This window comes from Lycium ferocissimum, chromosome 6 (genome assembly GCF_029784015.1).
Source record: "Lycium ferocissimum isolate CSIRO_LF1 chromosome 6, AGI_CSIRO_Lferr_CH_V1, whole genome shotgun sequence".
NCBI lineage: Eukaryota > Viridiplantae > Streptophyta > Magnoliopsida > Solanales > Solanaceae > Lycium > Lycium ferocissimum.
Window position 1 is genome coordinate 60995409 of NC_081347.1, and position 15572 is coordinate 61010980.

The window sequence follows — 15572 nt, forward strand, 5'->3', positions numbered from 1 at the left end:
TACGTATTTACAGTTGTATTCACACATTGTTGTATCTAGTATCAGCAGTTGTTGTATACGCATGGGCAATTCGCAGAATTGCCCTTCTTTTAGGGTGGTCTTTAAATTTTGCCCCTCATATTTGAAATCTTTAAATTTTGCCCTTCGCATAAACTCCATGGGTTCCAGGTTCGAACCCCCACACAGTCAAAATTTTAAAAAAAAATTCGCAAGGCAGAGTTTAAATTTCGCTATGCCCCCATCGGCATACACTTATGAAGGAATTACCAAAGTTATGCCGGACACGGCATACTTATGCCTCATGGGCAGACTTGGCATAAGTATGCCGGTTCCGGCATAACTTTGGTAATTCCTTCACAAATTTATGCCGGGTCCGGCATACAAGTTTGCCCATTAAAAGTATGCCCCCATCGGCATAAATTTGTTAACGAATTATCAAACTTATGCCGATGGGGGCATACTTATGCCTTATGGGCAGACTTTGCCTTGAAGCATATATATGTATTTGTCATTCCAAACTAATTATGGGTTGCATTGTATAGCGGTGTTAATTGTTAAACACCACGAGAGGCACGAACCCATTGTCATTAACGTGAGATACTAACTACTATTCCCTTAATTCGAACAATTTATTGTTAGGTTTTGAAGTATATATACGAGGATCCACACGAATCTACGCAGAATATTGATTTGTTAATTTCTTTGGGATATAACTTAATTACCACAAACTCACTGTCATGGACGCAAAGTTTTATGGTTACTTTAAATTTAATAGCTCGGATTCGAAAAAATCTAGTACTCTATATTCCGTTAAGTTGGACATATCGCTTGGGTTGCTTGTCTCAAGCTGAATTCATACTTATGTTAATTGTTGTTAATTTGTAAACCGAGATTAAGCATGTGAGTTGGAACAATATCTCGCATAAGAAGATTAAAATGCAAGCTCGATCGAGGCATACTTTCTTAGAAATGCAAAAAAATTTATCTTTGGAGGGCGGACTTTTAGTTATGTTTAGTTATGCCGGATCACGCTTTTTAGTTGTGTTTAACTAAAAGTACGCCGGAGGGCGACTTTTAGTTATGTTTAGTTATGCCGGATCCGGCATAACTTTAACTTTTCCTTAAAGATTGTATTCTGGATTCGGCATACACTCCCCCCAATTCTGCCTTGCGAAATTATTTTTTTATTTTATGCACGAGCGGGGATTCGAACCCAGAACTTCATATATTCTTCCACCTTTCCAAGCAAAGGGCAAAACTTAAAGACCACAAATATGAAGGGCAAAATTTAAAGACCACAAATTTGAGGGGCAAAATTTAAAGACCACCCCAAACGAAGGGCAATCCGCGCAAAAAAATGTATACGCATTCTCTATTGTATTCACGCATTGTTGTATCTAGTATCAGCAATGTTGAATACATCCACAGGAGAATTTCCAAACAAAGCTGTATTTTTGATTCAGAATATACTGATACAAGTTAGTACAACTAGCTATTTTTTGTATACGATTGTATCCACACAAAACTGTATTCACAGAAAACTGTATTCTGGTTCCGGGATATCTTGGATACAATTCAGTCAAATAGCTGTAGAACATAGTTGATAAATATCATTCCTTCAAAGAAACTGTTTCTGCTTTCAAATCAAAAACTTCAATGCTTTCATATAAAATCGTTTCATTTATTCAGTGTTCCAAACAAACATACAGGACCAAAAATCAGGGAACTTAAACGACAATCGTTCTTTGCGGTTGATTTTGTCCAATATTGAAAAAAATTAGACAGCAAGATTTACAACGGAACCAGCAACTACTTTCTTCGAGGCTCATTTGTACAAGAACGCCTATTGTGTCCAACATGTCCACACCTACTACACGAATTTGTACGTTTAGTTGAAAACCATTCAGATAACGAATTATCGCGCTTCTTCTTTGGCCTTCCAGGCGGTCTCTTGTATCTCGGTGGAAAAACTACCTCTTCCAAAATGTATTGAGGTATTTTCCATTCACTCTCATCGGGTAGAGGATAAACTGGGATATCATAAGTCTTCATCACAGTTTCAGGTTTGTATATTTTTGAGCAATAGTTGTCGGCTGTGAGATTTTTTTTCTTAAGAACAGCCCAGGCATGTGGGCAGGGAATCTCCTCCATCTGAAACTCTTTGCAACTGCATGTCTTCTTTTCAATACAAACTATGAAACGCCGCCCCTCATCAATTACCGTGTGCACGTATTCGGTTGATGGTATTACCTAAGAAACCATACAAAAATATATTAGCATGTTACAGGTGTATTTCAAATAATATATAAATTTAACATTCATACAGACCATGAAATATACCGAAGAAATTTAATACACAAACAGATACACAAAAAACTAACCGTCATGCGTGCAGATTTACGCTCATTAATGGAAAGCATTTCATTGAATTTCTTCCCAAGTGTTGTGAATGTATACGAACCATTTTGTCGGTTTGTGAAATTCCAGCGCCCAAACATAATCCTAACTTCTTCCAGAAAATCAAATATTGGCAATTCTCTTGCTTGTACGAGAGCTGAATTGATAGACTCAGCAATATTAGACGTCATTGTCCATGCTCGGTTGACTGGAGCATAAAGCCTAGACCACTTTTCCCTGCCGGCTAAGTCCAAGTAATCCTTTACACGAATATCCACCGTCTCGACCTTTTCCATTAGCATGTCAAACTCATCCTGTGTATACGCTTTTGCCATTGCATAGTATACCCCACTCAGCACCTTGTGACTCTTTCTATATTTATTGTATACATTCTTCCAAAGATGCCATATACATGCAAAATGGGGAACATTAGGATATACTTTGGATACAGCCTTGATGATGCTTTCATGCCTATCAGATACAACACACATGCTCTCCCGTAGCCCATAAGCTTCCTTGAACTGTTCGAAGAACCATGTCCAAGACTTATCATTTTCTGAATCAATCACGCCATACGCCAAAGGTAGTATGTTCCCTGCAAAATCGAGTTGAATACATAATTTTTTTTGGAGTTCTATAAGTTTTTTATATAACTAAATGATAGATTTTGAAATACCTGCACCATCCATCGTGCTCGCTGAAACAAATGTCCCATTATATGCTGTTTTGATGTGGCTGCCATCTACAACCACGATGGGTCGACAACATTCAAACCCCTTTATAAATGCATACAATGCTACAAAAAGATACAAGAACTCATTTTCAGATGTTTTCTTCATTCTTATATGAGAACACAGGTATGTTTTATCCAAAATGTATACGTATCCCGGCAATTTCTTGTATGACTCGGCTGGCTCACCCCTTAACTCCGTCATAGCCTTTTCTTTAGCACGCCATGCTTTCATGTATGGCACATCCACCCCAAAATCATTTTTAACATCATCTACTATATCACTAGGCACATACTTCCTCTTATAATTTCTAAATTTTGGCTTAATAATTCCAGCTATAAAACCACTACTAGCTTGATGTTGCGTATACACCTTATCCTTCAATGGACATGTATGTTTCTCTATGAACTCTCTGATTTTGAACATAGCTGATCTGTTGATACTTGAAGCTTTCAATTTCCACTCACATTGTCTAGAAAGACAAGCAAGGGTGTAGCTGCAATACCGGATATGTATATATACATATACAGTCAAAAAATACACATCATCTGATTATTTCAAAACAGTGATATTTAGAAAATATATAAATAATCAAAACACACATATAATCATGTATTCAAATTTAGTAGACATACATGTAAGCAGTTCAAATTTAGTAGACATACATAGATGTATACAAATACATCAAAAAAATCAGTAACTAACTAACCTTACAGAATTTGACCTCTCTGTTCGGAATTGAAATCTATTGTCAATAGCATACTTCGTCATCACAGCTTTCAAAGTTTCCTTATCATTGTATACCTGATTTACCATGACTTCTTTTTGATTACGGTTTGAAATTATGAAATCGTTCTCTCCTCCTAATATAACTATTTCCTTACTAGAAGCTGATGCCGCCAGTGCTATCGAATCGTTAGCATCCATTTCGTGTATACCATTTGTATCCGCTAATGCTAGGCTACCTTGAATAACAATTTCGCCCGATAGACTGTATGCACTCGTCCTATCAGCTGTTGTGATACACAACGGATACATCCCGAACTGCCTTGTCTCTTTCTTCAGTTCAACATACACCCGGACACTCATGTCGTTGTGTATTTCCATAGGCATGGAATTACCGTCGATCAAATATTTGATAGTGATTTTTTTGATACTTGTATCTATTCGCACCTGATTCGCTATTGCATCAACTAACTCATCATATGAGGCATACTCTTTGAAAACTACTGCATCTATAGAGTAATTAACGAAACAATTGTCATCGTTCCAAAAACCAGAATGCCGAATTACATTTGTTATATTAGACATTACTTGAATTTAGAACGAAAAATTCAGGACTGCAACAAATTAGCAACAAAATCATCTGTAAGAATGTTGTATCATCTATATCTGTATAAATTGGTCATAAACATAAATTGAACTATTAATTACCTTTTGCTCGTATATAATGCCGACGAGATGAATCCAACAATGTCCGTATAGGTCAACAAAAAGGATTTACGTAGAAAGCGATACATACAACACCGAATTTGACATACACGGATGCAAGAGATTCGCAATTAAATTCTGAGATAGTTTTATGCATGGAATCGGTATAATTGAATTGTAAATTTTGACTCAAATTGCTCTGTTTTCAGCTATTGCTGATGCAAATTTGAATTCAAATTCGAATGTATGAAGGAATAAAGAGCGTGTTAATTTTTGTGCGGAATACGTTAAGCATGATTTTAGGAAGATTTTATTTTTGTTTGCCATGTTTAAAAAGATTTGGTTCCAAGATTTCAAACTTTTAACTTAAATGAAATTTGTATTCTACATCACGTAATACGTGTTGCGTGCAACCAATGTTGGATACACGCCGATATATATGGGCTCGGATTTGCTACATCACGTAAATAATGAAAGTGTTGCTACGGTGAATCTTTAAACCCCAAATGTTAGTCATTTATGAAATTTTTAGATCGTGCGATAGAGCTGAATTATAAGAAGTTCATTCCTAACCTTCATAGTTCGTACATACGGCGATACCTATGACTAGCAGAGGATGACTAGTAAGGAATTCGATGTGGCTACAGAAGAAAATAAGGGAATAGGAACTCGATCTTGACTTATGTTTGTAACGAAATAAAGGTAAGGCCTCTGTCAGATCATGCGCACGCCAGATATTCGGGGGTGATGTCAAAACGTTAAGGTATGAACAATGTTTATCCCTGCGGGGGAAGGGGGTCATGCCCTAGCAGGAAGAAAGTAAGGAGTTTAAAGGTAGAGGGGTAATGTGGAGAAGGCACGAGGTATTTGAGGGGAGAGGGATTGTAATTAACGACAGTTCGGACAAAACAACGCAAGCGTTATGGTTCCACTTTCAACAGTGATAAAAGCATAGTTAGCAGCACTCGTTCCAGCTTACGACCTATAGGCTTCAACAGACGTGCTTTTAGGAAAGAGTGGGATTTCAGGATCTAGTAATGGTTAGAGTAATCATTAGTGTTTGGACCGATTTTTAGGATTGGACGGTAGTACTAAAGAATATTATGAAGATGTTTGTAGTTCCTCTTTAGGCGATGTATAGGTGTAGCGTATCTAGGGATTGTATAGTTAGGTACGACTACTGGAGTGTTTAAAAGATGCAGAGGCTAGGTATTTGATCTTTGTTTATGGAATAAGTACTCACCTCGATGTAACATGTATTCGCGGTGAAGAAGAGATATTGAGAAACTAAAGGGAAAAGGAACTAGAAACAAAAGGACATCTCGCTGAAATTTTCCAGAATACAATGAGATGGTGAGGTTAGCCAGAGGTTGGTGCGATAAGTGAAGCGCTAGGATAGATATAAGAAACGAATAAATGTCGTGAAGTAGGCATGGCAGTGCGATAGGACTCTTGGTTAGGTAAAAAAAGGGGCAAGAAGAGATAAGGGTAGGACTATAAAAAGGGGTATAAGTCACGAAGTTATACTTCCACTATGAAATGTGAACGGATCACTCCATTAGGGGGTTATCAGCAAACTGATTTAGCTCCCGAACTTGTGAGATACCGGTATTGGGTAAAGCTAAACCGAATGCAAGTCAAGATCTCATGGAACTTTGGTAGTAATGGGCATTGCAACCTTTTCCAGGAAGCAATCAGGCAGCGAAAGGGCGTACAATAGAAGAGCAATCTTTTAAAGTTATTTAAAGTCGTCACCCTAAGACACGCGCCATCAGTTGGAGTTAAGCTCGTTATGATCGAGCCCGCTAGTTGCAAATAAATGACACTCTCTGCGCATAGGCGATTCAGCCGTTCCCCATAAGCGGAAGATTATAGTAAAGGAAGCAACAAGAACAAGGCGCATGAAGAATTAGTAAAATCGGAAAGATAGCAATGTGATGCTATAGGGATGGAATGTTTGGGCATGAGGTATTAGCTATTATTCCAAAAGGGGAGATATCATGGAAAAACATCAAGATAGAATTATAAAAAATCTTAATGACAAAGTGGCAAGAAGAATTGCAGCTAAAGGTGAGAAGCAGATGAGATAGTATTAGTTTAAGCCTTACTAAAATGCCACGGCTTTAGAACGATATGTAAGTGCAAACGCTAAAAGAGATGGTAATAAACTTAGCAGGAATACCAATCGATAGTAAGTATAGTCAGGGGTTGAGAACTTGAAGATTTATATGAAGTGTAAGCGAAGCCAAAAAGATAAGGCCCAAGAAGAGTTCTTCGAAAATTAATGTTTAGAAGATAGCTCAACCTGAACAACCAATAATTGACTTGTGAAGGGCCTAGGTGTGGCTAGACAAGAGGTCAGATGAGTCACTAGACCATACAGGACTATATAAAGGATTCAAGTGCATGAGGCTTCAGTTTTGCAAGACACGGTTGCAACCCCAAAGAGCACTTTAACAAAGTGATGGCTGCAAAAGTTCAATATGCGTGCTTCAAATACAGAAGGGACCGTTGAGCTTAAGATACAAGGAAAGCATTTAAAGGTTATGGTTCAGGAAACACTATTAGAATAAGGGAGAAGGTGAAAGCAATTAGAGGTGATCATAACTGGTTTAAATCACCTGAGGTGCTACGGGAAGCTCACAAGTTAACACGACCAAGGAAGCCCTTCTAAGCGTAAATGAGGGAGGAGGTAGCTCGAGTTATTAAAGAATTATAACATTGATATCTTGTGCCTTTTGAACAAGCTAACGTTGTAACTGACACAATTAGTCGCAAATTTATGACCAGCCTATCATACTTGGGCCCGAAGAAGGGAAGTTAGCCTAGTTACGCTAGCGAACTACTTAAGGAATCGGGTTGCTGGACTCGGGAGATGGAAAGTGTTATCATTCAGAAATACTACACCATTCTCTGTAACACAAAATAAGAAGGCGGCAATAAGAAGATCCTATCGTGTTTATAGTTTGAAAAGGAAGTCCGATAGAATGAGGTAACAGTCTGTGAGGTAGAAATGGATGGGGTTTTAAGATATCAAAGCTGACTATGTGTCGTAGATGTAGTGGAATCACGACGTTAAATCATGGCAAGGATACATTACTTTCGTTATCCTAGTCATCCAGGGTCAACCAAGATGTGCCATGACATTACGAAGATAGATCCTATGGATAGTTCTTAGATGATCATTGTAAGTGTATAGCCCTTGTTTAAGATAAATTATATGACTGGCATGATTATCAAGTGAGGATTGGTTTAGCAGACACATCCCAGAATCTAGCAGATGAATTCGAGATTGTTACTTACGGCGAATTGTATCCAACTTATGGACCTACGGTTCTCAAGCTTTAAGGAAACGAGTAGGTAACATTCGGATTGTTACTATAGGAATGTGGAACGACCCTTAAGATGAAATCTTATTGACCAAAGACCGAAGTATGAGTTTGGGAAGAACCAAATGAGGATCCTAGAATAGTGCACGCATCACAGCTTAGTTTAATCTTTCACCTATAGACAAATGACCAAACGGGACGCACGAAACGGTCACTCGAGAGTGTTATGGGCATAAATATTGCACTTTATGGGGTTTTATATGGACGAAAGCATGGATTCCCTGTCAGGTGGTTCGAAGCAGACTAGTCAGAGTTATTTAGGCTCGATTTAGTTCACCAAGCCGCAGAGAAAGTGAATGTGGGTATTGATAGCTCAGAGCCATCAAGGTTATATTTAGACATGCGATTAATGATTGGGTCTTCTTGTGAGTTTAGCTGATGAAAGGCATGATAAGGTTTCAGGAAGGAGGCAAATTCAACCCGAGAGGTATTAGGCCCTATAGAATCATTTGACAAGTAAGCCAAGTATTTTATGAGTTGGAGTTACTATTAGAACTAGAGTCCGTTTTCCATATCTCTAGGTTACGAAAGTGTGTCATGTACAGATCATGGAAGGTCTGTCACAGGGGTTCGGGTGGCTATTTTAGATTGGCAAGTATATAGAATAAGGACATGGTTACGGTCTTTGTAAAGCATCAAGGAGGAATAACAATGTCACGAACATGACGTGGAGGAAAAAGAACTCTAAGCACCCTTGTCTATTCCCAATCGAAGGTTGCACCAAGATGAAATATTGCAAGAGGAGACGGGAGCAGGACATAACTCATCAGTTAAATGATAGCTTATTTTTTTTTTAATGTATGACGATTCCATGAGGTTCGATATGTGTATGTATGATATTTATAGGGCCTCGTGGAACACGTAGGTTGGATTTGGGTTGTTTGTAGGTTTTGGATAGTGCCCAATTATAAAGGCGAGTCTGTCAAAAAATTTGGAAAAATTTATAAGAATTAGTTCTCCCCTAATCTACATTCGAGGACGAATGTTCCTTTGTGTGTGTGTGTGGGGGGGCGGGGGGGGAGGATGCTACATCCCGTGTTTTCGTGCATTAGAAAGCGTTCAAGTTAGACGACATAAGTAGAGAAAACGAGGTTATCCCCAAGCTTATAGGTGGTTAGTATGGTAGTACGGATATGTCATAAGGATTAGAAGCTAAACGAATCGAATAAAAAAAGCTTCGTCGAGGTTAAACATTTATTTAAATGAAATACGGTCCAAGCTATAGTACCCCCAAATTTTTGAACTAGGAAATTGAACCATCCAACATGAGCAAATTTACCCAAGCCCGAAGGATTTGGTCATATTCAAGCATGCAAATCAAGAGCTCAGCGTATAAAAGGATGAAGTCCCAAAATGATTTAAGACGGAAAAGTGTGACGTCGATGACTGGAAATAATATTTGATATGTGCATAAAAAGACTATGGACTAGAGTTATACCACATGAGTATGATAATGAGTATATAAAGGGTGTTAAAAATGATTACTACTTAAGTGGATTGAGATCAAGGAATTAATTATGTTGGTAATCGATTAAATATTGCATTTTAGTGGGAGATTAGTGAACTAATTAGGGATTATGGATAAGCAATTAATGGGGATATCATCCCCACGCGGCAACAAGGTGGCTGATTTAATAAAGCCTAACAATGACTATGTAGAATTACTACTATATATAAGGGAGAATTCTCATTTTTTGTTGTCCTCACATGAATTTTTTTTTTCCTTTTCTACCCCTACTTGAAATTTTTATGACTTTATAAATTGTGCATACATTTTGGTAAAATTTAAGGACTTTAGGGTTTTTTTTATGCTACTAAAAAAGATGATGTCATGGAAAATGTTATAGTGGCCCCCACAAAGCATACTCATACATATTTGAGTCTTTTATTTGAAAATATTATTAAACTTGTTTCAATATATCATTGTTAAATACTTTTAAAATTTATCAAAAATGTAAATAATAGCACTTCTGTCTCAATCGAAAAATGAATTCCCAAGTATGGTAGTTAATTAATCAAATTTTACGTGAGCGCACTTTTAGCATAGAATTATCTAATAAATTAATATATTAAAAGAGGAACTATAAGATATTATTTATATATATTCTAAAAATGATTGAAAAACATTGTATTTAAAGAAATATAATTTGATCTAGATACAGTGATAATACTAGACAATTGCAATTTTTTTTTTTTTTTAACTTTTTTTACTATTAAAATATTTTATAAAAAACCGGACAATATATTTTATATAATTTAGGAGTAATAAATTTTTTCATATTGAACTTAACTATTGTCTTAAATTATATAACATATTAATTATCCGTTGTTTTGCAAAATATATTTTGGTGAAAAATAAGTTAGCCAATATGAGTTCAATTCAAGGAACTCAACTAAAATCAATTAAACATATGAAAAAACTCAATTTGGATCATCCGGGACTGAATCTCAAAAAATTAAATTAGAAGAGCTTTCAATTATCGATTTTTCGAAAAAAAGTCCAATATATAAACTAAATAAAATGTTTTCCTTTAACATACGTTTTTAGACTTTAATATTTTAAAAGGCTTTCGAATATGTCAAACTGATGTTACAAGAATAAGAAACTAAGAGCAGAAAAAAATTTAAAAAATACCTACAAATTAAATTTTTAATGTCGGTAAGCTCGGGCCAAGTGATACTAGTAGATAGCTAGGTGACATGTTTAGGAGAGTCTTTTAGAAAGTAAAAGTAATATGATATCCATATAGTGGGACCCACAGTTAACTATGTTAAAGGAACCTCCATACCTCATTTTTTGTAATGTATAGTAAACCTGTTAACCGGTTTGAACCGAACCGGACAGGTAACCGGTTAACAAACCGGCCGATTTTCGGTTTAAAAACCGGAACCCGTCACCGGTTCCGATTTAACTGGTTCCGGTTTACCGGTTAAATAACCGAAACCGGACCGGTCTGGTTCAAAAGTTGTCAAAACCTCTTCTTTTTTTTGTGTAGTATATATATATTATAGTATTTATTAGTATATTGTAGGTATATCTACATATTTTATATAAGTTTATAAGTAAAGTTTATATATTTACTTGACTAACAACAATACAACATATATATATATATATATATATATATATATATATATATATATATATATATATATATATATATATATATATATATATATATATATATATATATTAAGTTATGCTTAAGTTATACTACATATACCTAAAATATATATAAGAATATACTTTTATATATCAATATACTTAGTGGTCGTTTGGTTCAAGGTATAAGGTGGGTTATCCCAGCGCTAATTTTTATACCACGTTTGGTATAAGGTATAAAATAATCCTGGAATAAATTTATACCTTGTACCAAATATATAAAATATATATATATTATACCTTCTTAACCCATTATATGGGGATTATTTTATACCATCTTTTAGATGGTACAAAATAATCCCACTATATGGGATAAATTAGTCCGGGATTATAATCCGGGACTATTTCTATTTCGACTAAACCAAACGACCCCTTAGGTTATATAACTTTATGTTTAAGTTATATGTATACTATATTGACTTATAACTTATATATATATATATGTATAAGTTATATGTATACTATATATACTTATATATTATAACTTAAGTTATTTATAGCTTAATTTTTTTCTAAGTTTATAAATTGGTATTTTATAAATTAAGTATATTTATATTATAAGTATATTCTTAGTATATTTTAGTTATTTTTCAAGTATATAACTTTCTAGTTTTTAATTTAAGTAGATGTATATTATAAGTATATTCTTAGTATATTTTAGGTATATTCCTAACTTAATAAAAGTAAAAATATGAACACAAGTAAATAGAAGAAAGCTCAATGAGCCATATATTTTATTCATTCTTGGATAACATTTATTTGCAAGTTGTAGTTTTTTTAACTTGCAAATAATACATGAGTTGCAAAGAAATAGTAGAATAATAAAATCACCAATTCTCAATCATTTGATTAATTTCCCCCATATCATATTCGGCCATGGAGATATCTTCAAAGTCTTCCATTTGGCCCGCTCCACTTGCTATCAAATCTTCAATCTCTTCCTCTTCGCCTTCCACCGCTTCTAAGTTTTGGTTGCGTTGCTCCGATCTAATCCAATCGCGAATGCACACTAGTACTTGCAAGCTAAATCCGGATAATGAGTGTCTATGGTCTCCAATTTGTTGTCTTCCTTGGCTAAATGCACTCTTCGAAGCCACGGTTGATACTTGAACCGTAAGGATATCTCGAGCCATTCTTGAGAGTATCGGATGACTTGCCTTGTATTTCTTCCACCATCCTAAGACATCCAAATCATCTAGTCCCTTGATATCCATATTTGGCTGCATCAAATAAAAGTGATATTCATCAAAGTTTGCATTATAAGAAGGAGTTGGATGTGAATGTAAAACTTTTAAATGCGACAAACCCGACAAGCCCTTTTTGCTACTTTGAGAAGTAGTAGGGCGTGGCAACGGGTGTAGCATGTTCTTCCAAATTAGAATAATGACTAAAAACTTTTCTAAACTCGGCATCAATAGCTAGGTCGGCTTCAGCTAAAGATGGTTGAACTCCCTCTTCAATTTTTAAAAATGTATAAATTTGATTAACCAATGCTTTAGTATAAGACATTTTTAAACAGGGATTTAAAAGAGAACCCAATATAAATAAAGTTGGGAGGGAAAAAAAATACTTCTTAAATTTTGTTGTCATATCAAAAATAGCCGCTTGATAATCGATTTTATATTTATACTCTTGTAAAACTCTTGTTATTTCCGCTAAGTAGGCTAAAATTCTGGTTACCGTGGGATAAAATTGTTTAGAAAAAGCAAGAGTTGCATTATAAAATTTCTAAGAGTTCAACACATTCCTTAACATCTTCCCAATGCGTAAAATTTAACCAATCATCATTATTAATATTATATTTGTTATGAACTTGTTGTATGAGAATCCTATACTCATATGCTTGTTGTAGCATAATGTAAGTGTAGTTCCACCTAGTCTCGATTTCTACTTGAATTTTTCTAGGTCTAAGGTTATTTTCCACACAACAATTCTTAAAATCTCTCAGTCTTCCCCTATTAGCATTACAAAAAAGAAACGCAACCGCCTCTCTAACTTTTTGAATAGAATCGTCAAAATACACAAGACCATCTTTAACAATTAAGTTTAAAATGTGACAACTACATCTAACATGAAAAATATTTTTTAGCGGAGGGTTTAATTCTCTTTTTAAAAGACCAATCACTTTTGTATTATTAGAAGCATTATCTAAAGCAATACAAAGTGTTTTTTATAAATGTTAAAAAATCTCATAATAGTAGACATTGAATCTGCTAAAAATTTTCCATCGTGACGACCTTTCCCTTCATCATATAAAAAAGTTATAATTCTTTTTTGCATAACCCAATTATCATCAACCCGTGACATGTAATAGCAAAAAAATCTAACTTGTTAAGACTAAGACCAAATCGCGGTAAGAGAAACATTACAATTTAAAGAATTGAATACATGGCGCAAATAAAATCTATATTTTTTATACAAATCTATAACATCCGCTCTACAAGTACTTCTAGGAATACCCTCAATAACGGATTATAACAACGTTGAATGTAAGTAACAAACCCCAAACCCGAAGGAAAAGAAAATGATAAACAATCATAAGCTACCATTTTAGCTATTTCTACACGCTCTTTTTTCTTGTCATACTTAAAATTTTTACCGGTTCGTGGGTCTATCGTCATTTGAATACCCCCCACATTTGAACCCGTTTGCTCTCCCCAAACATCCATATGGTATGTTTCTTTCTCATATGATCATTTAGTGTACCCATTCCACCATCCTTACTAGTTCCTTGCCTAAAAGTAAATACTTGTTTACATATGTTACATTTAGCTGTTTGGCTTTCCTTATCCTTAGTCATAAAATTCCAAATTTTAGCGGTTGGCTTACGAGTTCTAGGCGGTTTATCTTGTGTATGTGATTGTGCAGGACCTGTATCTCCTATGGGATTTTCGGGGGCTCATGTTTCATCATCATCATCAATTTCATCATCCTTAACAATACCACTACTACCGGCACCACGTCTAAATCTCTTCGCCATTATTAAATAGAATTAATTTAAATCACACTCAAATAAATCAGAAGAAAATAAATTGCAACAAATTAAATTGCGAAAAATAAAGATGTACTAAATTGCCGGACTAATTTCCAACAAAGTGAAGGCGGCTAGAATTGCAAATCCACCAAAGCTACTTCGGATTGTTGTAAAATCACTAACTCCACCAACAATATTATAATTGCAAAATTAATAATTGAAACTATAATAAGACTTTATAATATTTAATTGAGAGAAATTTAAAGTGGCTAATTGTTGCAAAGTAACTATAATTGAGAGATTGAGAGAAAGAGAAGAGTAAATTAGTGTGGATTAAAATGGAAATGGAGAGGGGTTTATATAGGAGTGGGGTATGGGTTAAAGTGTTAAAAAAAAGTTTGGGGGGTTGGGGGGGGCCAAAATGTGGGTTTGGGACCGTTTGGCAACGACCATTTTTGCAAATGGACCGTTGGCCAACGGTCCAACAGACCAGCCCAACGGCTATATTTTAATTTTTTTTTAATTCCACCGGTTTACTGGTTTAACCGATCAGGTTCCGGTTCCACCGGTTTAACCAGTTCCGGTTCCAAAAAAATCAAAACCAGACCGCTAATTAATGAACGGTTAACCGGTTCAACCGGTTCCGATTTTACCGGTCCAGTTACCGGTTTGAACCGGTTAACCCGAGCCGGTTGATGGGTTTAATATACAGGGAGGTCGCAACAAAGAATATATATGCAGTTATATATTTCATTTTTGGAGGAACATTAACGTGATTTCCACTTAAATAGCAACAACACAACTTTAAATTGATATATTTGCAACGTGACTTGCAATTCTAAGGGAGAAAGGTATAATTTTTCTGAAGGACAACATACGAGTTTTGCTCTCTAATTCGATCTCGTTGTTACGTTTTGCCAAGTTGTGAAATGCGGGCTTTCTTCGAAGTAAAGTAAGGTGAAAGAAGAGTAGTCTTGTCATATAAGATAAGAATTCTCCTCTCGTAGATATATTTAAATTTGTCCAGGTCGTACCTAAATTGTGAGATGAGAAATACGGAATTAATAGCGGAAATAATAAAAAGGTGTTGTTATAGTTGTATGGGCTGTTTGGTGTGGTTTTTGTGATGAATATAAGGATAGTTCTTGTGATGAATATAAGGATAGGAATCATGTAAATATGTTAAATATATACTCGCCATGTTGTTGTTATTGCAGTGTCAAAAAATTAGGGAAGAAGATAGGGGAAAAGGGGTGGTTATTGGTTGTAAACCTAGTTTACCACTCATCGTGTTGGGTACTAGTTTCGTTAATTATCATTTGTATAATTATTGGTTTGCTATTGGCTGTATGGAGGTTGTTCCAAGTTAGTTATGGTGAAGTAGAAGAAATAGGGGAGGTGATGTCCGATTCACTGTAGAATCGGCCTATCTTTGATATACATGATATACCAAGTACTTCTTTAGCCTAACGAGAAGCGTTATCATT

General features: G+C 35.3%; 2 protein-coding genes across 2 annotated transcripts; both read right to left on the minus strand.

Moving 5' to 3' along the window:
- Window positions 1–1675: 1675 nt before the first annotated feature.
- On the minus strand, window positions 1676–3644 carry LOC132060870 (uncharacterized). The gene is made up of 2 exons (XM_059453774.1): window positions 2382–3644; window positions 1676–2250 (listed from the first exon to the last, which is right to left on the minus strand). The coding sequence occupies exons 1-2, from the start codon at window positions 2886–2888 to the stop codon at window positions 1810–1812; spliced, it is 948 nt and encodes a 315-aa protein (XP_059309757.1). The 5' UTR covers window positions 2889–3644; the 3' UTR covers window positions 1676–1809.
- Window positions 3051–4439, minus strand: LOC132061478 (uncharacterized). The gene is made up of 2 exons (XM_059454291.1): window positions 3838–4439; window positions 3051–3624 (listed from the first exon to the last, which is right to left on the minus strand). Exons 1-2 carry the CDS (start codon window positions 4437–4439, stop codon window positions 3051–3053), a joined length of 1176 nt encoding a protein of 391 aa, XP_059310274.1.
- Between the last annotated feature and the right edge of the window lie 11133 nt (window positions 4440–15572).